The sequence below is a fragment of the Saccopteryx leptura genome, chromosome 3 (genome assembly GCF_036850995.1).
Source record: "Saccopteryx leptura isolate mSacLep1 chromosome 3, mSacLep1_pri_phased_curated, whole genome shotgun sequence".
NCBI classification, from domain to species: Eukaryota; Metazoa; Chordata; class Mammalia; order Chiroptera; family Emballonuridae; genus Saccopteryx; species Saccopteryx leptura.
Window position 1 is genome coordinate 140,584,509 of NC_089505.1, and position 23,996 is coordinate 140,608,504.

The 23,996-nt window shown below is 39.7% G+C and overlaps 2 protein-coding genes across 18 annotated transcripts in view; one reads left to right on the forward strand and one right to left on the reverse strand.

Annotated features, from left to right (window-relative positions):
• The window catches only part of SGIP1 (SH3GL interacting endocytic adaptor 1), a 223,780-nt gene that overhangs the window by 9,283 nt on the left and 190,501 nt on the right, over positions 1-23,996 (forward strand). The gene's annotated exons all lie outside the window — the stretch shown is intronic.
• On the reverse strand, positions 19,010-23,837 carry LOC136397286 (THO complex subunit 2-like). Its single transcript, XM_066371820.1, has one exon. It carries the CDS (start codon positions 23,699-23,701, stop codon positions 19,010-19,012), a length of 4,692 nt encoding a protein of 1,563 aa, XP_066227917.1. The 5' UTR covers positions 23,702-23,837.

Below are 23,996 nucleotides of genomic sequence, written 5' to 3' on the forward strand. Positions count from 1 at the left end.
GCCTGGTGTTCTGATAATGGCTCTGTCTGATGATGGTGCCTCTTGGAATCATTATTTCCACATATTTAAGTGAATGAATTAATATCATACTCTTGTCTTAGCTTCTGGTTCCAAGCCCAGTGTCAGAGCTGAGAGTTCAACTACAACTCTAGGCTTGAGCATTTTCACACAAGAGATATAGCCCCATGATAAAACTGACTTTCGAATCAGAAATACACATCAACTGAATTATTTTGACCACATACCAAAGATCTTTATCTTTATTTATGGTTTGTATCAACTTCTATTATGCATCAGGATTAGTATTTTAGGATTTTTAAAAGGCCATGCTGAGTAACCATGTTGCATATCTTCAGCAAAATGTATAATATAATATGGAAAACATTGTGTGACACTGCACACACTTCAAATTTTCCAAAATGCTTCATTCATTCAACAGGTACATCTGGAGCTTTTTCATTAGTCTCAGATTCTGTTTTAGACACTGTGAATATGGCAGCAAAAAAAGGGCAGTTGTGTTCTCTATCCTCAGCAGCTTTGAGCTAGTATACGTTATCACATACTTGTACACATATTTTATTCTCACATGTCTGCGTGGTAGGAAGAATAGGTATTACTATCCCTATTTCAAATAGGAGGTAACTAGGACCCAATAATGTTAAGTGACTTGTTCAATGTGACCACCTTACCAAGTAGCAGAAGCATCATCTATGACACAAACTTAACTCTGAGTCAAGTGCTCTTTAGCTGGATCATGGTGTAACTGGAAAGTCCTGCTCATATCATATTGGCCTGGGTTGCTAGATGACAAGCAAACAGTAGATCATCTGAATTTGACATGGTATTTCAAAAGCCTTCTTCAGAACTAAGCAGGTTAACTTTTTTATCAGGTCACGATCCTTCAGACCAGCCATGAGCCAGCCTGAAGAAGGCTGTCTAACACAGAAGAGTTTATACCAGTGGGCTCATTCCAGAGGCAATCACTGGTTTCTGAGAATTCTATGATGAGAAGGGACATACGATATCACTAGGCCAGTGCACTCTAAACTTTCACAGCTTACATTCTACAAAATGTTTTATCAGAGAACCTGGCTCCCACTATGAACAAAAAGCCCTTTCTCCCTGAGACGGACAGCTAGGTGTTCACTGACATTCCGTGAAAGCTTTGGCTGTTATCATGAAAACATGGTGTGGGCTACCATTGAAGATTAACCAGTCTAGTTCCACCTCATTTTTCAGTTGAAGAAACCAAAGCCGGATGAAATAAATTACCCAAAGATTTTTGTTCTCTCTGAAAGAGAACAGGTCAAGTTTATTTTAGTAGTGATTCAAAAAATGTGAATAGACAAAGACTTAGAACCTGTGGCTTCTTTCACGTTCAAAGGTGCTGAGGCTGGTTGGGTGACTGCCCAAAGATGTACAAATGAATGTGTCCCCAGGGTCATCACTCTACTGAGTACACATACAATGTGGCCATTTATAGCTCTCTCCTACGCTGCCATGGCTCATGGGTCTGCTGTCAGGAAGTCAGTGCTGTGTGGAAGGAAGGACAGGATTGGAAGGGGCTGTACTTCCTGGGTAGCTCTGTGACCTTGAATGAGGTCTAGAATTGCTTTAGCCTTAGCTTCGCCATTTGTAAGGTAGGGATAATGCTGGCTCTGATCAGATGTGATAATAAACATTAAAGCACCTGTAAAACTGTGGCACAAACGCCAGTTATTTTCTCAGATGGCTTCCTCTTAGCTTGGTTGTTATATGGGGGTTTAGCATTCAGTGGCCAGACATGATTGCTTGCTGTTTTGCTTTGCAAGTGCATTATTGCTGCATCTCTTCTGCAGATAGGCCTTACAGATGTCCCTCTTTTTTTCACCATACTGTTAATTACTAGCATATTCTATCATTCTATTCTCAGAGTCCAGATGCTATATATACTACCCCTTTCTTGATCATGGAATGCATCAATAATCAATCACAGCTCCCTTTCTCTCTGGCCTCAGCATCTATCTCAATTTCACATTCCAGGCCACCTCTATCAGTTGATTGGAATTGGCACATGAGGTAATACTAGTTTGCTTTTCCTACGACAGGCAGTTTTCCAAATTTGAAACATAATGAATAAAACTGGACTATAGGTGGTCTAGCTGTGCATCCAGCCTTTACAAATGCCCTTAACAAATCACTGAAAAATGACACAAGAAAAATTGTTCACAGTACTGGTTATGGAAGCAATAGAAGGAATTGGTCTGTAAGGCCTGGAGCAGGTAGGACCCTACTCCTGAGCCATTGACTTTAACCAACAAGTATCTCTAAGCCTCCTTGTGCCCCCAATTCAAAGAACTGTGTCTTCCAGACAGCCAAGCCAGAGTCAGAATTTGGATTCATCCCTGATTCCTTGTTCCTTCCTGCCTCACTTCAGTGAGTCTTCTGACTCTGTGCTCTCCCTTTTACCCCATGCCACCATAACTGGTCAGACCTCGCTGCTTCCACCTTCCAGCCCATCCGCCTCACATCCATCAAAGAGGTCACTTTCATCATCTGTCTTTGATTGTTCCCCATCCTTTTAAGATGAAGTCTGAATGCCTCAGTACACTGTGAAGTACTTTCTGACACAGGCCAGACGGAGCTCCTTGTCCTTGCTTTCCCTTGCATATGCTGTTCATTCCCTTTTCTGTACAGTAACTGTCTCTTCTGCTCACTCAAGGTCAAACAAAAGTGTCCCTCTTCAGCAAAGCCCACATTCCCCAGGATGAGAGTGAGTGCTCATTCAGCTTTCAGTTCTCACCCTCAAAAGGGCACAAAGCCAAATATTGAAGAGCACTGGCTTTGGAGTCAGACTGACCGAGGTTAGACCCCATCTCTATGACTGTGGGAAGGTAGTGAACCTTTTCTACTCTTGAAAATGGGAGTGATAATAACTCTGTGTGTCATGGGTAACCATGCAAGGTTGGAAGGGTTAATCAGAAAGTACATTTGTGGCCCTGGCCAGTTGGCTCAGCAGTAGAGCGTCGGCCTGGCGTGCGGGGGACCCGGGTTTGATTTCCGGCCAGGGCACATAGGAGAGGCGCCCATTTGCTTCTCCACCCCCCCTTCCTCTCTGTCTCTCTCTTCCCCTCCCGCAGCTGAGGCTCCATTGAGGCAGAGATGGCCCGGGCACTGGGGATGGCTCCTTGGCCTCTGCCCCAGGCACTGGAGTGACTCTGGTCGCAGCAGAGCGACGCCCTGGAGGGGCAGAGCATCGCCCCCTGGTGGGCAGAGCTTCGCCCCTGGTGGGCGTGCTGGGTGGATCCCGGTCGGGCGCATGCGGGAGTCTGTCTGACTGTCTCTCCCCGTTTCCAGCTTCAGAAAAAAAAATACAAAAAAAAAAAAAAAAAGAAAGTACATTTGTGCCTGACCAGGTGGTGGTGGTACAGTGGATAGAGCATCGGACTGGGATGCAGAGGATCCAGTTTCGAGACCCCAAGGTCACCAGCTTGAGTGTGGGCTCATCTGGTTTGAGCAACGCTCACCAACTTGGACCCAAGGTGGCTGGCTCAAGCAAGGGGTCACTCAGTCTGCTGTAGCCCCACGGTCAAGGCACATGTGAGAAAGCAATCAATGAACAACTAGGGTGTCACAACAAAAAACTGATGATTGATGCTTCTCATCCATCTTCATTCCTGTCTGTCCTTATCTATCCCTCTCTCTGACTCTCTCTCTGTCTCTGTAAAAAAAAAAAGAAAGAAAGAAAGAAAGAAAGAAAGAAAGAAAGAAAGAAAGAAAGAAAGAAAGTGCATTTGTAGCACTCAAAGTTCTCCAAAGATAGAGAATGGGGAGTGGGGGCTGAGGAGACTCGAGATTTGATTTTGGGGACTGACATGGCAAGTTCAAAATCCACAGAACAGCCTGGCAGGCTAGCAGCCTGAAAGCTTAGGCAGGGGTTGATGCTATAGTCTTGAAGCAAAGTGTAAACCTCTCAATAGATCATAGCTATTTTTTGTTCTTATACCTACTTTGTTTGTTCTTCCCCCAAGGACCAAATACTCTGCTAGAGTAGGAATCACATCTTACTCATTTTTGTATTTTCAATGCATGGCTTGTATAAGTGCTCAATAAATATCCAGTGATTGAATAAATCCTGTCAAGGGATCACAGACTGTTTTTGGTGGGTGGGCGGGGAGGTCTTCAAGCCCCTAAGCATATGGTTATCATAAGAATTAAATGAATTAATATATGTCAAATATTTAGAAGAGTATTTGGTCCATAGTAAAGCTTATTAAATGTTACTCTGCTGGGCAAATCAAAGGCTCCAGCATAGTTCCTGGATGCCAAGTAGTACCAAGGATTGTACTCTCCCTGTTCTCCCAAAGTGCCCATCTGCTGTGTAAAATCGCTCTGGCTGAGAGCCACACTCTGGTTTCAGGCACATGCAGGTAATCCAGTATTGCACACATTCTGCCTGACTTCTTTATCTGTCTGCCTCTCATTTTAAGAGAAACCTATTTTCCACATTTCCATTGTAGAAAATGTAGAAAATACAAAGATACAAAGAAGTTGAAATAACCAATAATTTTATTATTATGAAGTAAACAACTACTGCTACCATTTGTTGAGTGCAAAACATGAGCTTCAGGGATCGATGATCTATAGGCCTTTAAAGCTGAGCAATATCATCAGAAAAGTGGGTGAAAGAATACCTATTGTGAGGAAATGAAATAAGATAATGTACGGATGCACTTAGCACTCACCTGGCATTTTAAGTAAGCACTCAATGAATGCTAGCTCTTAATAGTTATGGTCAAAATATATAATTGTGTCAAAGAACACAATTTTATCATCTCATAATATGCACATACATATACATATACATATACATATACAGGGTGTCCTTGGGTTACGACAGTTTCAACATACAACGTTTTGAGTTTACAATGCTCACTCTCATAAAAACTTTCAAAAATTGCTTTTCTGCCGGCGCCAAGCAATGGGCATTTCTAGGGACAACTGGCACAAGCGCCGCAAGACCGGAGGCAAGAGAAAACCCTACCACAAGAAGCGAAAATATGAGCTGGGACGCCCTGCTGCCAACACTAAGATTGGCCCCCGCCGAATACACACAGTCCGTGTGCGGGGAGGCAACAAGAAGTACCGAGCCCTGAGGCTGGACGTGGGCAACTTCTCCTGGGGCTCCGAGTGTTGTACGCGCAAGACACGGATTATTGACGTTGTCTACAATGCATCTCCAAAATCAGCAGCCTTCTAGAAGAGCAGTTCCAGCAGGGCAAGCTTCTTGCATGCATCGCTTCAAGACCAGGCCAGTGTGGCCGAGCAGATGGCTATGTGCTAGAGGGCAAGGAGCTGGAGTTCTATCTGAGGAAAATCAAGGCCCGGAAAGGCAAATAAATCCTCCTCCCTCCTTCCTGTCTTAGTACATGTAATAAAAGTGTTTATTCTGGAAAAAAAAAAAAAAAAAACTTTCAAAAATTGTGATGAGGCCCTGGCTGGTTAGCTCAGTGGTAGAGTGTCGGCCTGGCATTCAGGGGTCCCGGGTTCGATTCCCGGACAGGGCACACAGGAGAAGTGCCCATCTGCTTCTCCACTCCTCCCCCTTTCCTTCCTCTCTGTCTCTCTCTGCCCCTCCCGCAGCCAAGGCTCCATTGGAGCAAAGATGGCCCGGGCGCTGGGGATGGCTCCTTGGCCTCTGCCCCAGGTGCTAGAGTGGCTCTGGTCGCGACAGAGCGACGCCCCAGAGTGGCAGAGCATCACCCCCTGGTGGGCGAGCCGGGTGGATCCCAGTCGGGCGCATGCCGGAGTCTGTCTGACTGTCTCTCCCCGTTTCCAGCTTCAGAAAAATACAAAAAAAAAAAAAAAAAATTGTGATGAGAGTGTTTTGGCTTACACCATTAGTGTCATACTTACACACTATGTGGGCGAACAAGTTTGGTTGTGTGCAGTGGAAGAATACACATGTCATACGAGTGAGGGAGTTGGTGTCCCCCAGTATGCCTACCTACGCTATTTTCGACTGTTAAAAGTGCAAGTGTTCCATTTGTGTTGCTTTGTTTGGTAACTTTTTTGGCCCTTATCATGGCTTCTAAATGAAAGTTAGAGTCTTCAGATGGTAGTGCTCCAAAGAAGAGGAAAACCATCGCGATGGATGTCACAGAGCTGCTGGCATCACATAGAGAGGAGCTGTCTGCTGAGGACCTCATTCAGCTGAAGAAGTAGCTCATTGAAGAGGAAGAGATAAGAATCCCAGAACCTAAGAGATTTACTGACAAGGGTTTGGCAGAAGATTTTTCTATGGTAGATTCAGTAAGGTCTGCAGAGCTGTTATGGATGCCTTGCAATGCTATAGGCAGATTTTAGAAGAGAAGAAGTCATCAACCTTCCAGACTAGCCTGGAACAATTCTTTAAGAAGTTAGAGAGGCCTGCAACAGATCCTATACCCTCTACATTAGCTGCTTCTCAACCTGAACACCTGTAGTACAGGTAGACTTATCTCCAGCGTCTCCTGCCTGTTCCTTAGGCAATCCTGATTCACCTGACCCAGTATCTCCAGCACCTTCTGCAGGTTCTCCTGCCTCTCCAGCTTCCTCCTCCCAATAGGTCACTCTCTCCCACCTTGCAATGCCCCTTCCAATGTGTAAGTCAACCACAGTAATAAAGGTGAGGAATCTTTTTTTACATTCATTTTTTTGTCATTTTGTTCCTGTTAATCCAGTACAGTATATTTATGTCATTTTCCTTTTTCTATGGGTTAGTTGTATTTTTATGTTCTATATTATGATTTTTCAACTGTGTTAGGATAGGTAAGTGATTTAGGTTAGAGTGTGTTTCGAATTCCACCAAAATTCCAGTTACGTCACTGTCATAGGAGTGAAACTGTGTCGTAAATCAAGGACCCTGTATATATATATATAGATATAGATACACATGAGTTTTTCACTTTGTATTAGATTGTAACCATTATCCTAAGCAACGTGTATTTGTTTAAAAAATAGGATCAAGAGACAAACTTCCTAAATTTAAATCCTCATCTCTCCAGCCTGCCAAATGTGTAAATTTAGGCAAGTTATTTAACCCCTCTGTGGCTTAGTTTCTTCTGCTGTATGAGATTACCTCTATCTGAAATTATTACAAGAATTAAATGAGATTATTATATAAATTATTTTAATATATATTATATATGTAACATGTATTATATATGTAACATATATTATATATGTAATATATAATATACATGAAGAACAATATTTGGTACAGAATAAATGCTCAATCAAGAAATTTTATCACTATCATTGTCTTGAAACAGTTTCCAAAAACATTATTTTTACTGGTTATATAGTAGTCCATTCAATAATAATTTATTTTACTATTCCCCTGTTAGACATTTAGACTGCTAGCTGGAAATTGATTTTTACACTGAGCTAGAATGGGTCATATTAATGAATCAGATGGTTTGGTAGAAATTCTTGATTCTCATGTAATAAGATATCTTGGCGAGAACATGAGAGTTATTAGGTGCTAGTCCTGGCGCTGTCCCAGACAGCTGAGTGGCGTTAGGCAAGCTATTGAACATTGGGAAAAGAAAGCAAAATAAGAGAAAGAGAAATTAATTTTAATTTTAAAAATTCTAACATCTTCGGCACCATTCTTTATTAACTATGATATTGAGGCCAAGAATTTGCCAGGTGAATAGGAATTGACTTTTTATGACCTCCTTGAAGGTTCTGGCTGTGTATCTCAGGCAAATCACTATCTCTTTATTTTTCTATTTGTAGAATGGTAAATGATATAAGATTCCTGCCTTTCTCACATGGCTGTAAATGTCAAAGCACAAAATAGATCAAAAATGTATTTTGAAAGCTATGAATCTTTATACAAATATGATGTATTGGGGCTATTATTATATTTAGTATCTTTGGAAACTCTGTTTTTAAGTAAAGGTTTAGGTTAGATAATTTTTCAGAGGCTAACCAGTTTTAAGAGTCTGTGCTCTAGTACTAGAGTTTCAGGGTGTAACATCACTACAGTTAGCCTCTCTACCTATACTGTCTACCTTTCACACATACAACTGCTTTTCTTCACTTCCAGATACCAAGAGAGAAACATCTTTCCTAATTTTATGAATTATTTACTTGGAAAGGGAATGCTATATATAATTTTGTTAAAACAAGTAACAATATTGTTTCAAAAATAAATATGTAGTAGGATAATTTACATTTTAGCCAGACCAGGCAATAGCACAGTGGATAGAGCATCAGACTGCGACACAGAGGACCCACATTCGAAACCTGAGGTAGTTGGCTTGAGCGTGGACTCATCCGGCTTGAGCAGAGGGTCACTGGCTTGAGCATGGGGTCACTGGCTTGAGCATAGGATCATAGACATGACCCCATGGTCACTGGCTTGAGCCCAAAGGTCAATAGCTTGAGCAAGGGGTCACTCGCTCTGCTGTAACCCCCCCCCTCGTGCCAGTCAAGGCACATAGGAAAAAGCAATCAATGAACAACTAAGGTGCCGCATGAAGAATTGATGCTTCTCATACTCTCCTTTTCTGTCTGTCTGTCTTTATCTGTCCCTCTCTCTGTCTCTCTCACAAAATAAATAAAATAAAATACATTTTAAAATGTGTTCAACTGAACTTTATCTTGGCCTAATTATAAAACCAAATATAATTGTTTATATCATTTCAGCAAACTGTAATTCACTCAATCTAATTACCAGATCAAATTATTTAATCTCAATTTTTCTTGTTTTTTTCCTCTGTCTCCTATCTTTGTGGTAACCCACTTTAAGTTGGCACATTAAAGAATAGAGTTTGTTACTCTTGGTAAATTTTGACTAAGACACAGAGGAAGTTTATAGTGGCAATGGAATGCTATTATGAGCTAGCCCTGGTTCTAGATATAGGATTCAAGTCTGCAAAACACATAGAGTCCTTGCTTTCATGGAACTTGCATTCTATTAAGAGGAGACAAAACTACAAACCAAATGAGTAAACCAGGTAGTTTCAGATGGTGGTAAAAAACATGTGAAGGAGAATGCGGAGTGGTGGTGGAAGGTCCTTTAGATCTTCAGGAAAGGCATTTAAGCTGACACTTCTTGACATTGTGGCAAGTGAAGATCTAGGAACAGAGTACAAGGGGTCCTCGGGTTATCACACAGTTTCGTTCCTACAACAGTGATGTAACTCGTATTTTGGTGTAAGTCAAAACACACGCTAGCCTAAGTCACTTACCTATTCTAACACAGTTGTAAAATCATAATCTAGAACATAAAAACACAACTAAGCCACAGAAAAAAAATACTGTGTATTCTTCAGCCGCACGCAACCAAACTAGTTTGTCCACGTAGTCTGTAAGTATGACGCTGACATAAGCTGAAACACTCACATCTCAATTTTTTTAAGTTCTTATGGGAGTAAGAGTTGTAAACTCAAAACGTTGTATGCTGAGACTGCTGTAACCTGAGGACCCCCTGTATTTCAGGAATAAGAACACGGAGGTAAAGGGTCTGAAACTTGGTAAGCTCAAGGAACAAAAGGAAAGGCAGTGTGGCTACAGACCACTGAAGGAGGGGGAAGGAGACGGGAGACAGGAGAAGAAGGGCAAGATGCAGTGCAGGCCAGGCTTTGTGAGCAACGGAGATGAATCTGGAATTTATTGGGAGGCAAGGGAAAGCCACTGAATGGAGTTTAAGGAGAATTTCATGCTTTCATTTCCATCATCAAACAGTTTGGATGCTGGATGGACATGGACTTGAGTAGCTAAGGATGTCATTCTTTTTTCTTTTTCTTTTTTTTTTTTATGAGAGAAAATTGTCTTAAATCTGTGTTTGAGTCATAAATACTCTGATTTTGTTAAATTTTATTTTTATTTTCAGTAAAGCTAAGAGAGGTTGGAAAGGATTGTGGTGCCCTTCCCAAAGCCACTCAGCACCATCACTACTAAGGTCTGGGGGCTCCAAGGGAAGGTTCAATTCAGCTATTAAATAAACTCTTTTTCTAACCCAAATGGTTCTGGTATTAGATTTCTTCTGAGGCATGTTGATGGATGAAAAATAAATGAAGATAGTAGAGATCAAAGAATATATTATGTGGTTTTTTAAAATGTACTTGCTTTTAAATGGCTTTGAAGCACTTCAGTTCTTTAATAGTCATTCCTGTATGGAGTCAGTTTGTTAGGGTGGCTCCCATCACCAAGGCTCTTTCTCTCTAGTCCAGATCAGAAAGATAGTAGTTAAAATGTCTTCCTTTTGACAGAGATTGACCTCTCTGTTTCATTTTTCTCCCCAAATGTTTCCATTAAACCCTTGTGTCCTCTCTGAATCTTATTGACAGAAAACCCTACTGTCTCCTTTAACTCCTTTAACCTGTGCCATCCTCCAAGTCTGTAGCTATGCTCTTTCTGCCTGCAGGTGCTGAAACTATCTATGCTTTAAAATGTGTTTGTAACCTGGAGAATACATAGGAAGCTTCCTGTAGGTGGGACTTGTTCCTATTCCAATCTTCTTTATACTTAGGACTCCTGTTTTCTTTTCTAATTAACTTTTTGACATAGCAGGTAAGTGCACAGGCTTGAGAGTCAAAACAAACCTGGATTCAAATCCTGCCTCTACAGCTTACTGGCTATGTGCCCTCAGGCAGGCCTGAGCTTGAGGGTTTTCTCTTTCTTGCTTGCTTGCTTGCTTGCTTGCTTTCTCTTTCTTTCTTAGCTTTTTAATCTATCACATATTCACAAAATTTTCAGCAAGTATTTTTTTAAGGCTGCAAACATTGTACTAGGTACTAGGTGTATACAGTGAGCAAACATCATGACACACAGGCCTTGTAAAGCTTAAAGTGATAAAGACATTAATACCAATAACTAAATGATGATAAGTGAGAAAAAATGCTATGAAGGAAGCACTGAATGGTATTCTCAAAGAGATTTTTTAAAATATGGGACCTAACTAGATAAGGTGGGGGGGTGAGTCAAAATTGTTGCAAGTATTACAGGACGCTGTGCTTTTAACATAGTTCCTATACCTTTGCATTCATCTGGTCATAGCTGTTGCTATTGTTATTATCATTGCTGTTGTCATTGTTAACATTACATACATGTCTGTACTTAACTTTGCTTCAATGACCTTTCCAGACCACGTTACATGGTGCTCCACAAATGTCTACTGACTGCTCTTGGTTGTTCACCGAGAGCTGCTTTGCCTCGGAGCTCCCGGACTGCTGCCAATTTACCTAGTTTCTGCCCCGGCATCTGAGCAGTTTCTGGGGCTAGCCACTCATATTTTGGGTTCCATCCATGCCTTGACTTTCCCAAATTCCTTTAAGGCTTCTGATCTTCTTGCTCTATCTCCTAAATGAATGTTAATCAAATCTCAACATGACAACTGTCTTGTTGCTATGCTATTCCAGAAGGGAGGAGAAACCTTTTAGGAAATTTTCTGAAAGAAAAAGAACCCTTTCAAAGAGCCCATTGCTACACCTACTCTATGCTACAGGCATCCTGAGCCAGGAACCTGAGGGATATTTCCTCCCATTGTTTACCAAGAAGTCTTTCTTTCTCATCGCTGACCCAAAGCCTCCCAGGGGTCCCCAAACTTTTTACACAGGGGGCCAGTTCACTGTCCCTCAGACCGTTGGAGGGCCGCCACATACAGTGCTTCTCTCACTGACCACCAATGAAAGAGGGGCCCCTTCCGGAAATGCAGCGAGGGCTGGATAAATGGCCTGAGGGGCTGCATGCGGCCCAGGGGCCGTAGTCTGGGGACGCCTGCTCTAAACCTAATCCTCAGACTTTTCCATTTCTCCATATCAAAGCCTTTCAAAATATAATTTTTAAGTTATGATACTGTAAGTACATATGTGATACAGACATCTATCTATGCAGCTGATTGGTGAGAGGAATAGCTCTTCATGGTCAGCACCTCTGAGTCATCTCTTCTACTGGAGTTACTCATAACTGACTTTAGATCTTCCTTCTTTTTCTTCCTATTCTCCAGTTAGACCTTACTAAAATATAGCTGCCTTATAACTTATTAAAAGAAAGCTGCCACAGAACGACCCTAGATCTCCAGATATTGCATAATAAGACAAAGAATTACATTATTCCTGAAATGGTACATAATTTCTCTTAACAAGTAGATATAGCTATAACCATCACCTCCCCTCCCCACCAAGAGGAGGAAATGTTGAAGTAGAGTTCAGATTTATTAACATAAAAATAATGATCATTTCCTGAGTTCTGGCTTTGCTAGAAACTATTCTTAAATTCTCTGTGAACATTTATCTCATTTAACTTATACGAGTCTATGAGGTTGAATCTCTGATAATTGTCCCCCTTACAGCGATGAGAAAACTGAGGATGACTTGCCCAAATATTTAGAATTTGACTCCCACACTTACGTTTTAAACCATGAAATAATATTGTCTCTCAATTTTTACCTTGGAGAAATTATATTTAATATATTACCATATAAGGGCAAACACAGTGGTATCATTTGCACCACAACATTTGATAGTTAATGATAAGTAATTTTATAGCATGCTTGCCTACTACTCACTAGGTCAAAACTATATTTGAGAATATTCCTGTCTAGTTCCTGTAATACCATAAAAAATCTATAATACCTCACATAGAAATTTCTGGCTAATAAAAAATAAGTAGATGATTATAGAGATAACAAAGCAACTATTCTCTAAGATGTCTTTGTTCTGATTGTTTTTAATTAATTTGCTTGCAATTTCTTACATTTTACTTTAGAGGTTTCTATGGGCACTTGTTAAAGCAAACTTGAATAACTACCTTGGATGTTTCAGAGAAATTTGCATTGTCTTCTATGCTAGAGTGAGAAATCCATTTCCCTTTTCACTTAACAAGCTATTGGACACATCTCCTAGTTTCAGTTATAAGAGAATTTTTATTTTATAGCATTTTAAAGGCAATTCAATCATCAGTTGCTTTTCTTGAATATGAGAAATGAAATTACTCTGTCTGGTTTGGAAAGGGTTATAGCTCCCAATTCCATATTAACAGCTTTGTTATAGTTACGGTTTAACACTGCTTTTAATTGTAATATATTTACCAGATAATTAGCCATCAATAACTGTAATAAAATGTGTATTTTAGGACTGTGCAAAAATATGCACATTTATTAATAAACCTGAGATAGAGCATTTATGCTACTTACTCTGCAGTAAATACAAATACATCCTTTAGGTATTTTGCCTTTTCACCTGCACATTGTTTTTCTTGTTCTCAAAACAAGTTCTTTAGACAGAGCAGAAAAAACAGAAATATAGATGAACTCCATATATAAGGCGCATGCCTACAAAGTGTGCAAAAGTCCAAGACTCCATGTTCTCTGAATGTGTAACTGATTAATAGAAAGGTTCACCCAAGGTTGGTAGTAATTATTGTCATTATTTTTACTGTGTATAATTTATCAGTGTTTCAGGCTCTGAGAGGACTATATAAATTCTCTTATATAAATGGCCTATCACCTCTCTCTCACCATAACCCTATGAGGGTTACTCTTAATTCCATTTGATAAAGGAGGAGAAAGGCCCAAGGTCTCATGCACAGCTAGGAAGTGACAGAGCAGGAGAGAACCAACAAGTCGCTAAATCTGTGATCTCTGAATCACTGCGTTGAATGACTGTGAACCATCATCGTGGGCTTGTCTGAAGGAGCTGGGCTGGTGAGGCTCTTGTCCATTGTCAAGAACAGTCAAAGACTTCATATGGTACCTCTTTATCTCCACTCATCACCCTGAATACACTCTTGCCTATATGTTTTTTTGCTGGCTATTCATTTAAAAGAGTCTGTACTGACTTGGTCAGATTCATTTAGCAACATAGTTTCTAGATGGTGCTAGGTAAGGTTCTTCAAATTCCTCCTTCTTTACTGGGTACTATTTTCCCCTGTTACATTGCTCCCTCTTCTCTCTTCCCTTATTTATTTTCACGGTCTCTTACCTGTTCTGCATTGTGCTGTTGCTTCCTGTGTTTGTGTTTGGTGGTCTCTGCCCTTCCTGACCCCTAATGTAGTCGGGTTTAGATGGCTGTAAGGCAGCATTACTAAGAAGAGTAAGCAAGTAGCCTTTTGAGCTAGGCCACTTGGGTCAAATCCTGACTCCTTCACTTACTAGCTGTGCAGTCTCCGCTAATTCACTTCTCTACTCTGTGCCTCTCTTTTCTGTTTTAAAGTGTTTCTCAGCTTTAAAACCAATATTACTATACTAATACCTCTCTCACAGAGTTATTATGAGGAATGAATAAGCTAACACATCTAAAGTGCATAGCTTAGCGCCTGGCACAGAGTGATTGATCATCTAATCACTTTTGTTCTTACATGATAGCGGGTCATTTCTGTCAGAGAAGCCCATCATTTGATGGAGACAGAAGTGACTTCAACCACTACAAGGAAAATCCTTTCCCCAAAAAGAAAACAATACAAGTTCTTCCTTTAAAGTCCTTCCCATTCCTTCATGTTCAAGAGTCCCTTCACCACAACAAAATGTGTTAATTGACTGCCACTGGGACCTCAGAAACCAAAACATCAGCCAAATTTTGTTTTTCTCTTAATTCTTGCCATTCCTGTCTCACCAAATTTCTGACACCCATATTTATAATGCAGGGGGGTGTTGGCAATAGCTTCACATTTGGGTCATGGTTGAACTGTGTCTTGTGGTCTTAGGGGACTGGGCAGAAAGCTGAGGGGACAATGGCTTTCTATTCACTTACCTCACAAAACTCACACATCAGAGCATATGTGATAATTTTGTGTGCAGGTGGGGAGGGGTATAAAGAATTCAAGAGGACCCTCAGAGCCAGCTGTGCCCAGTACTTTTCATGAGCATTTCATCTGATGCTCACAGCCTCATCATACAGATAGTATTATTTTCTCTATTGTAAAAATGAAGTCACCACCTGAGGCCAAGAGAGTTAAGTAATTTGATTAAGGTCTACCTGAATCTAACAACTGTGCTCTTCATCACATTCCCTTCACTTTGGCATATCCCCTCCTGCCTGTACTACCCTGTTTGGGGCTGTTTCCTCATCTGTAAAATGATAGGGTTTAGCATGATGACTTGGAGTTCCCTGCCAGCTGTGACATTCCGGCATTTTGGGCCAGCATCTGAGTTTAGAAGCACTGAGTGTCCATCCAGATGAGTAGAGACAGGCCTCATTTACTCATTGCTGCTTGGTGTATGCTGCAACTATCTATGACTCTGTCTCTGAATCCCATTATATACTTCCCGTTATTGTGTTCTTGTACACACCAAACACACTTCGTTCCATTACTGCTAAGCAAACCTTTTAGTAATTCAGTAGAGCTTTAAGAATTCTCTTTTGGTATTTGCTGAATGTGTATTGCCTTGAGCCACAATTTTATATAATTCTAGAAGAAAAGGTGCTCCTGAGAGTTTAAACAAGGTTGCACTCAAGTGTATTAAAGAGGGAAACCAACAACTATTGAACTGTACCGAGTTAAGTATCTTTGCCTTGTTTCATAGCTTTATAAGATTAAGTACTTGCTCCAAGTCTCAGAAAGAAACAGCCTCCATAGCTTGTACAGAGAACTCAAATTTGAGTCTGTAATTTTCATATGCTATTGTGACCTTTCCCTTGGTGTAATAGTAGCAAGAGGCACCAGATTGGAAATTTCATTCCAGCTTTGTTACTAATTTTCAATGTGCTATTTTGTTAAGACACTTTGCCAATGAAATAAATCTATAAAACTGATTATCTTTAAACTGAGTAATCTTACACATTCTGTACCTTGGGCCACATTAATGTTTTAACCATCACAACTGGTTAGGAGAACATGGCATCACCTTTTATTTTTATCTTTTATAGCATAGGTTCAATCACCAAGTACTATCAGTTCTCTCTTCATAATGCCTCTCTGCATCCATTTCTGTGTCACCCGCCACTGTAAATCTGGACCTTCTTCCAATCCTGTAATCCTAAAATAAATTGCAATCTGTTCATACTCCCAGGATCTACCGAATTTCCCTCCCAGCATATGTATGTATGTATGTATGCATGTACGTACGTGTGTGTGTGTGTGTGTGTGTGTGTGTGTGTGTGTATATATATTTGCTTACTTCTTGCTCTTATCCAAAACCTCAATTATTCTCTAATGCTTGTGGAATCAAGTTCTACACATTCCCATAAGCAGAAACACCCAAAATAAATTTTCTGTTCTTCTCTGTCCACCATCTTTATCTTATCTCTGATTCTTTGCCAAGGCCTTTTATTTCTGCAACTCTCTTCATAGAACTAACTCTTCTAAGCCCTTCAAGGTCCAAGTACAAAAAAAAAAAGAGAGACAGAGAAAGAGAGCTCTGTTTTTCTTGTTCATCAAGAAACAAATATCCTGAAGCAGAATGCCAGGCATACAACTAGCACTTAGTAAATATTTGTTGAATTAATGTATGATTCCCACAAAGGTATCCTTGACTACTTCATTCTCTATGTATATCAAGATTCTTTAAATCCCAATGGCACCAATTTAGCAGCTCTGTAGTCTTATAATGTCAGAGAGTTGCTTTATTTTCATACACTTAAGGGAGAATAAAAATCAATGAAATCAAAGAAGTGTTTGAAATTGGCCAAATCCAAGCCCTGGCTATTTCTCTTATACACTGGAGGAAGAGGAAGCACTTCTATGTGTAAGGCCCTGTTCTGAGTACTCTTACCAATTCTTATTCAGTGAGGCATTTATCCCCATTTTACTGATGTGAAAACCAAGATTCAGAAAGGTTAATAAGTAACTTGTCCATGATAAGAAATTTATAACATGGTTAAACCAGGATTCAAACCCAGATATTCTGGACGCAGAATGTGCAGTCATCAGCATTATACTATGCTGCCTCTCCCGCCACTGCACATCAGGAAAATATCGACTATATCATCAGACTAACCCCAAGCAGGGCAAAATAACAAACTCTTAAGTCAGACTTTACTGTCAATGGAGCACAATATATTCTTACTAAGAATGGATAGCCCTTTAGATTCAGTTATTATTTATAATCCCCAGTAAGGTGTTCTCTTAGCCGTCCTCTTGTGTTTTTGGTGGTAAAAAATAACAACCTTGCTCTAGCTAGAGCTGGTGGGTTTTTTTTTCTTTTCCTCACTTTGAAGGGTCTTCGCTGGCCCTCTGAAATGCCACATGGCTCATGGCCAAATGTGCCTTCTTGAAGGAAGCTCTGCTTCCTGGAGCTTCTCTGGCATGCTGTGCTAGGAAACTGCACTGCAAGCCTCTGAGCAGCTGAATAAAAATGAAGCGGGCATTTGTATTTCCCCAGTGATCGAGTTGGCTCCACCTGACATAGGTTCAGATTCACAAAAGCATAGACAGGCTTGCTTCTAGGCTTGCAGTAGAGACGGAGGAAGGCAGACTGTGTGCCCAACTTCCCTGCAAAGCATGCCACTGGATATGTGTTAGTAGTGCCCTTTAAAACCAAAGCTCCAAAACTCCCCACCCCACAGCAGTCACAAGATGATTCATGCAAGATGCCCTACTTCTGATGCCAACCGAACACTGTTCAAATGAGTATGCAGATCAGAAAGTGTTTTTCATTATTTTTTTCACAAGGGCATGACTTTAATAGTGACATATTAAGTTGCAATGTCTGCTAAATTATAAAAATTGCTTTAAAAAGTCTGTTGACTTATACTCATTTCCTTTCTTTACAAATGAACATTTTTAAAATAGTGCATACTGAAATAAATTCAAAACGTGATTACAAATGGCAATTAACTTATCTGCCTAACATTTTTCTCATTCATTTTAAACTAATGCTTAATGCATTAACCTCTATAGATGAAAATACTTATGCTCACATATTTCATAAAACCAGACTAGAAGAGCCTTAGAAAATAACCACCCCTGCATGAAATGCTGACATAATTTACATATTATGTATATATAGTATTATGTTTGCACCATGTATGATTTTGAAACCATTATAATTGTGGCTACCCTAATGTTGAACTTAAAAAGTTTAGTATTTAAAAATCATCATACCTGTCCATAATTGATGAATGGATAAACAAAATAGGTATACATTCATACAATGGATTAATCAGTTATAAAAAAATAAAGTTATGATATATACTATATCATGGATGAAACTTGAAAACATGATGCTGTGTAAAAGAAGCCAGACACAAAAGGTCAAATATTGCATGATCTTATGTTTATATAAATGTTCAAAAAAAGTACATCTATATAGATAGAAAGTTCATTAATCGATTCAAGGGGTTGGGGAAGGGGAGAATTGGGAATGATACTTAACAGATGTGTGGAGTATCTTTGAAGTAATAGAAATATTCTGGTGATGTCATATACCAGTGAATATCCTAAAATCCATTTTAAAATGACAAGTTTTATACAAATTTTATCTCAAATTTTTAAATGACAAAAACAGTCAATGTTCCAATCATGAATATCATGGTATCAGTATGACCATAACTGGAATAAGAAATGGGTTCTCAATCATGAAGATGTCACAATAGAATAATTACTGAGCAACAGAAAATGTGATGACATATAGAAGGACATATTAATGATAAAACAGCTACTGCTGTTAAAACATATAAAAATGATCTATCCCAGGAAATGACATGAAGCCAAAATCCTCAAGCAATACAATCATCCAAATATTGTCAAACTTATAGGAGTTTGCACACATACGCAGTCTATTCTGGTACTGGTTCCAGAAGGCCATTTCCTCTCCTTTTTGAGAAAGGATAAAATAAAACAGTTAGTGAAATTTACATTAGATGCTGCTTCTGTATATATAAAATTTATATACAGAGACCTTGCTGCAGAAACTGTCTGGAGGTGAAAATAATGTTCTGAAAATCAGTGACTTTGGAAGGTCTCATCAAGAGGATAGTGGTTTGTGTTCATCTTCTGACTTAAAAGCAGATTCCCAATAGCACCAGCAGTTCTTAATTATGAAGATACTGTTCTGAGAGTAATGCATGGAACTTTGGCATCTTCCTCTGGGAGACCTTCAGCTTAAGGGCCTGTACATACCCTTTTTGACACTGGAGGAGATTTTATCCATCTTTTCAGATTTAAATGAATCACCTCCTTTTTCTTTGCCTGAAGATTTTGACTTATTTTTTTCCTTGTCTTTCTCATTTAGATAAGAACACTCACATGGACTTTCACTCTTGTGTTTTGAAACTGCCATTGTTCCATTTTCCTCTTTTCGCCTCTTGGTTATGTTCGGTAGAACTTCACGGTCACTGTTTGAGTGATCCCTTTTCCGCTCTCTCCTGTCCTTTTCATCTTTTCTCTCTTTTTCTCTGGACTTTTCCTTTGACTTGTCCGAATCTTTCTTGTCCATTTCTTTCTCCTTACTCTTGGGTAGTAGAGAAGGATTATGATTGAGGTAGAGTTTTGCTGAAGACTCCTTGAGTTCAATGAAACTGTCCTTGACTGTTGAGAAATGTGATGGAGAAAGGTGAGTGTCATTTTTCCGGCGTTTTGGTTCCCTTTCAGGCTCAGTAATATCTGATCGAGGAGTAGGTGACTTCAAAGACCCAGAAACTGGTGCTTTTTCTACTCCTTTAACATTTTCTTTTGATTTTACTTCCTTTGCTATATCTCTCTCTTTGGATGACTCCTTCTCTCTTTCCTTTTCTTGAGTCGATTTTGATTCTACGTTGGGGACAGTGGTTTTGAATTTCTCATCTTTAACTTTTTCTTCCTTCTTAAATTTTTCTTTCTCTTTGTTGGACTTAGATATTCTTTCCTTTATCTCTCTTGCTTTTTCATCTTTATTTGGCTGCTCTTCCTTCAATTTTTCTTTACCATCTTTTCCAAGTACCTTGGCATCTGGAGTAGTAACTGGAGTCTTTTCTTTTTTCTCTTTTTCTTTCCATTTTTCTTTGTCATTTTCTTTAACGGTTTTGCTGCTGTGAGTGCCATTACTTCCATTGCTTGAATTCCCTTTCGGTGCAGCAACAGGAGCTTTATTAACAACTTTCACACAACACTGAGATCTCTCCCTTGATTTATCATTCTCCTCAGCACTACTTTCATTAGATTTAGATGTACCTCCTGTGGATAATGAAGAAGACCCACCACCAGGCCCATTTTGTACACTGGCAGCTGCATTTTTCGGAGGGGGATCTTTATGGTGAAACTCATTTTCAGGTATCATGCATGACTTTCTACTTTTCAACTGCCCAGAGTAGGCCATAGCTAATGCATATAGATCAGGCCTCTTCTCTTTTTCTTCTTGGCAGATATTTTGTACTCTCCTTTCCAAAGCTTGACCCAAATTCAAAACTTTTGGGTACCAAGGAAGGATTTTTGTTAGTACAATCAAGATATTTCTGATATGAGTATATTCACCTGTTTCAAGGCAATGTACTGATGCCTTGGTTAGTTTATAATGCCATTTATGTACAACATGTCGGAAATTTTCATAGTCTAATTGATCAGCTTTATTTCCACCATCGAATCCAGTTGCCCGTAATATAGTGAGGAATCCTGGATAATTTCCACATTCTTTTTCATATGTGGCTCTATCACTGTGCCATCTGGTTACAGTCTCTAGCATGCAGCAAAGAAATCTCCCATATCGACTAGCTTCATTTTCAGTACAACTTGCAACTGTGTAAATTATGTCAGAGAAAACTCGATCATAGCAAAGAAGTGTGGAAAAATTTGGAGTTTTCTGCTGATGTACCAATTCAATGAAACGAGCACAGTACACAGCATCAATGGCTGAAAAAATACATCGAGGAAATATACAGAGCTGTAGGAATTTTGTGATGGTCTCATTTTTGGTAGATTTTGCTAAAAGCCAGTTGACCTTTTCCAGTTTCAGTCTCTGTAGAACTCGCTGTACATGTTCCATCTGTTTCTTTTCTTCTTCAAGAAGTTTGTCCTGAAGGGCAGTACAGCGCTCCTTCTCTTTTTTCTTTTTATTTGGAGGCATTTCCTGATTGTCATCAATTGCTTTCATCTGGACTTTAAGTTTATTGACTTCCCGTTCATAGCTGGTGTGTGGAACTGCAAGGTCATACATTGTCAATGACCAGAATGTGGTATAGAATTGAGGGCTGATGTCTTCCCAGACTTTGGAAACATGTAAGGAGACCACTGCTTCATGGACAGGGGCCATCACCATTGCACATGATGTAATGTACTTGTGAACTTTATGTTGCTGTTTACTTCCTTTTTCTGATTTTTTAAGTTCGTCATACTTGGATGAAATATTGTGTACATACATTGGCCTAGACAGGAAAAATGCTGCATCATGGGGTGTGTGAAATTCACTACAGAGAACATCAATTGAAGGTATTTGCTTTATATAATCTTCTGTGCTTAGATTAGATGCTAAAAATCCACCAAACTGTACCAGGGTATCATGACACTGATCATAAAGCTTTCCCACAAGTTTCAAATGTTTCTCTCCACCTTCCTGTAAGATCACCCCATTCCTCTGCTGGGCCATAAGCAAACAGAGAGGAAGAGCAAGATTATGGTCCAACAGTGCATCCTTTAATCTCTGGGAGGATTTTTTAGTGTTTCTAATCTGACCAAAATAACCACCCTCAGCTTTTAGCTGCTCTCCACCAGTCATGGCCTCTAGCTGCTCCACTGTCATTTCCTCTGTAACTTCTATTCCTGCCATTTTTTGCACCACTTCTTTCAATATAAGCAGGTCAAAACTTTTGCCCGCCTTTAGTTGATTAGCCACATATTGAAGAAGCCCAGCAAGATCAATTGGATATTTACGAAAAACTGAACCACAAAAACTAGCCAGACTTTGAAGCCAGCTTGAGATGGTTGTATCATCATGTTTCATTCTCTCCTTTTCTGGATTAGCTAAAGCTTCAATAATACAATAGGCCAAGACATCATAATTCAATGAAGTGAGGTATTTCAGTGAATCTACTACAGGTGTTATTAAGTTATCATACCTCTGTATTTGTGACAAGATATAATCAAACAAAATGGTTGGATTGCTGTGGCTCACCTTCCCAATATGTCTTCCAGAAGCCTTCACATTGTCCTTGGTTAGACGTTTTATAATATATTTGGCTCTGTCTATTGTTTGAGCTTTAACTTTTACTAAAAGTGGGTGACTGTTATAAGTTTCATTCTTCCACTGGCCATACAGACGATATCGATACTGATATGGAAATGTTTTAAACATTCCCCAGAGTTCCTCAGACATACAAGCATTGCAGTCCATCAAAGAAAGAGAAGGAAGGAGTACCTGGTCAGTAATGGTAAGCAAACAGCTAAGGATAACTTCCATTTTCTCTTTATCTTCTTGTTTGCTTCCATTAGACTGAAACTCCTTCATAAATGATTTGCCAATGCGCACCATTTTTGCAAATAAAATGGGATCATAAGAAAGGTGAGGTCCAAGGTAACAGAGCATATTGAAGACGTATCTCCTCAAATCTTCAAAGCTCTCTGCTTGTTTTGGTGCCCTCTTATTTTGCAAAGCATTAACAGGTGACCCTTTAGCACCTTTAGGTATACCAACTCTTCGGTAGAGAGGCTCAATAGTTACATGAATGAGCTTGCAAAGAGCAAGAGCTATTAGCTTATGTGAAGCAGCATAGTATGGAGGCATCTGATCCATAATTTTCTGTGCATGCTGCCAATCACCAATCTTTAATAAGGCTTCCAATAAACCAAGTTTTTGGTTGTCAGGTGGCTTTTCTACTTTCTCCTCTTTTTCCTTTCCTTTCTCTCGCTTATCATTTTTTTCAGAAGATATTACAACCATCGTAAATTTTCTAATAATCTGCTTAGCTTCCACAATTTCTCGTTTATATTCACCCACTATATAATTATCAGCTGGAAGAAGATGTACATAAAGATCGTCTAAATCAATCAGATTAACTTGTAGAAGCACTGCTGCAACTCTGTGTAAAGATGCAGGAGTCTCTCCATTGGGTTCCTGGTAAAACTTGAATTTGAACCCGAGAATATGACACAGTGTTTGTGGTTCACACATACTCATGTAAGATTCTAATAAAGATATAAAGAAGTCATCGTGTTCTGGCCTGCATTCAAACACTTCTAAAATGATATCCAAAACTCTACTGGGATCCAGATTAAAGCATCCTATTAAAGATTTGATGTTTTCTAAGATTAACTTGCTAGTAATATTTTCTGATAAATCTTGCCCCAGTTCGACAATCAGCTTGGCATAACCTTCATTCTCTTCTCTTAACAAATTAAATTTTTGCTGCTTATAAAAGAGTTTTGTCTTAATTTTCACTGACCTTTGATTGAATTGCTGTGATTGTTTGATAAGTCCTAATGATTCCAATGTCTCTGGATCTAGGCGTTCCTTTAGAACCGTGTCTGAAACTAAATACAAACACGCTAATACCAATTGCATAAAACAGTCTCTCTTGCTTTTTTCTTCCAAACAACTTGTTCCAATATCCAATAGGCAAAATACATCGGCAAGAATGGAGGGCAAATCGGTGTGAAATTCACTAATATCATTAAAAACATTAGATGCCTGTTCGTGCCTCAGATTTCCTTCGATCACATGGCGTGATAACTCAAAGAGAGCTTGCTGGAAATCTCTGTAAGTCGAACTATTGTGGCTTTTATTTTCACTGAGGATCCGACATAAATCCAAAAATTCGCCTCTCCCTGATTTCTCCCAATTCTTTACCCAGGATACAGGAACCAACACCGTTGCAGCCGCCATCTCCTCCCTCCTAGCAACAGAAGCCCGGATGTGTAGCTCGTAAGCAAGGGGTCAAACGGAAGCACCGCCCACTAGGAATGCTGGGAACTTCGAGTTCGCTTTCCGATTCCCCACCCCTCGCTCCCCTGCGCTGCCCCCGCCCACCCCCTCGCGCTGTAAAAGTGTTTCTTAAAGGGCAAGTGCATCCATTATGGATAAAATAAACTGTCACTCAAGCTGTCTTAAACTGCATTCCTCTTGGTTTTTAAAGCTTAATATTTGCTCTACTTGACAAGTTTTCTCTCAGAAAAGCCTA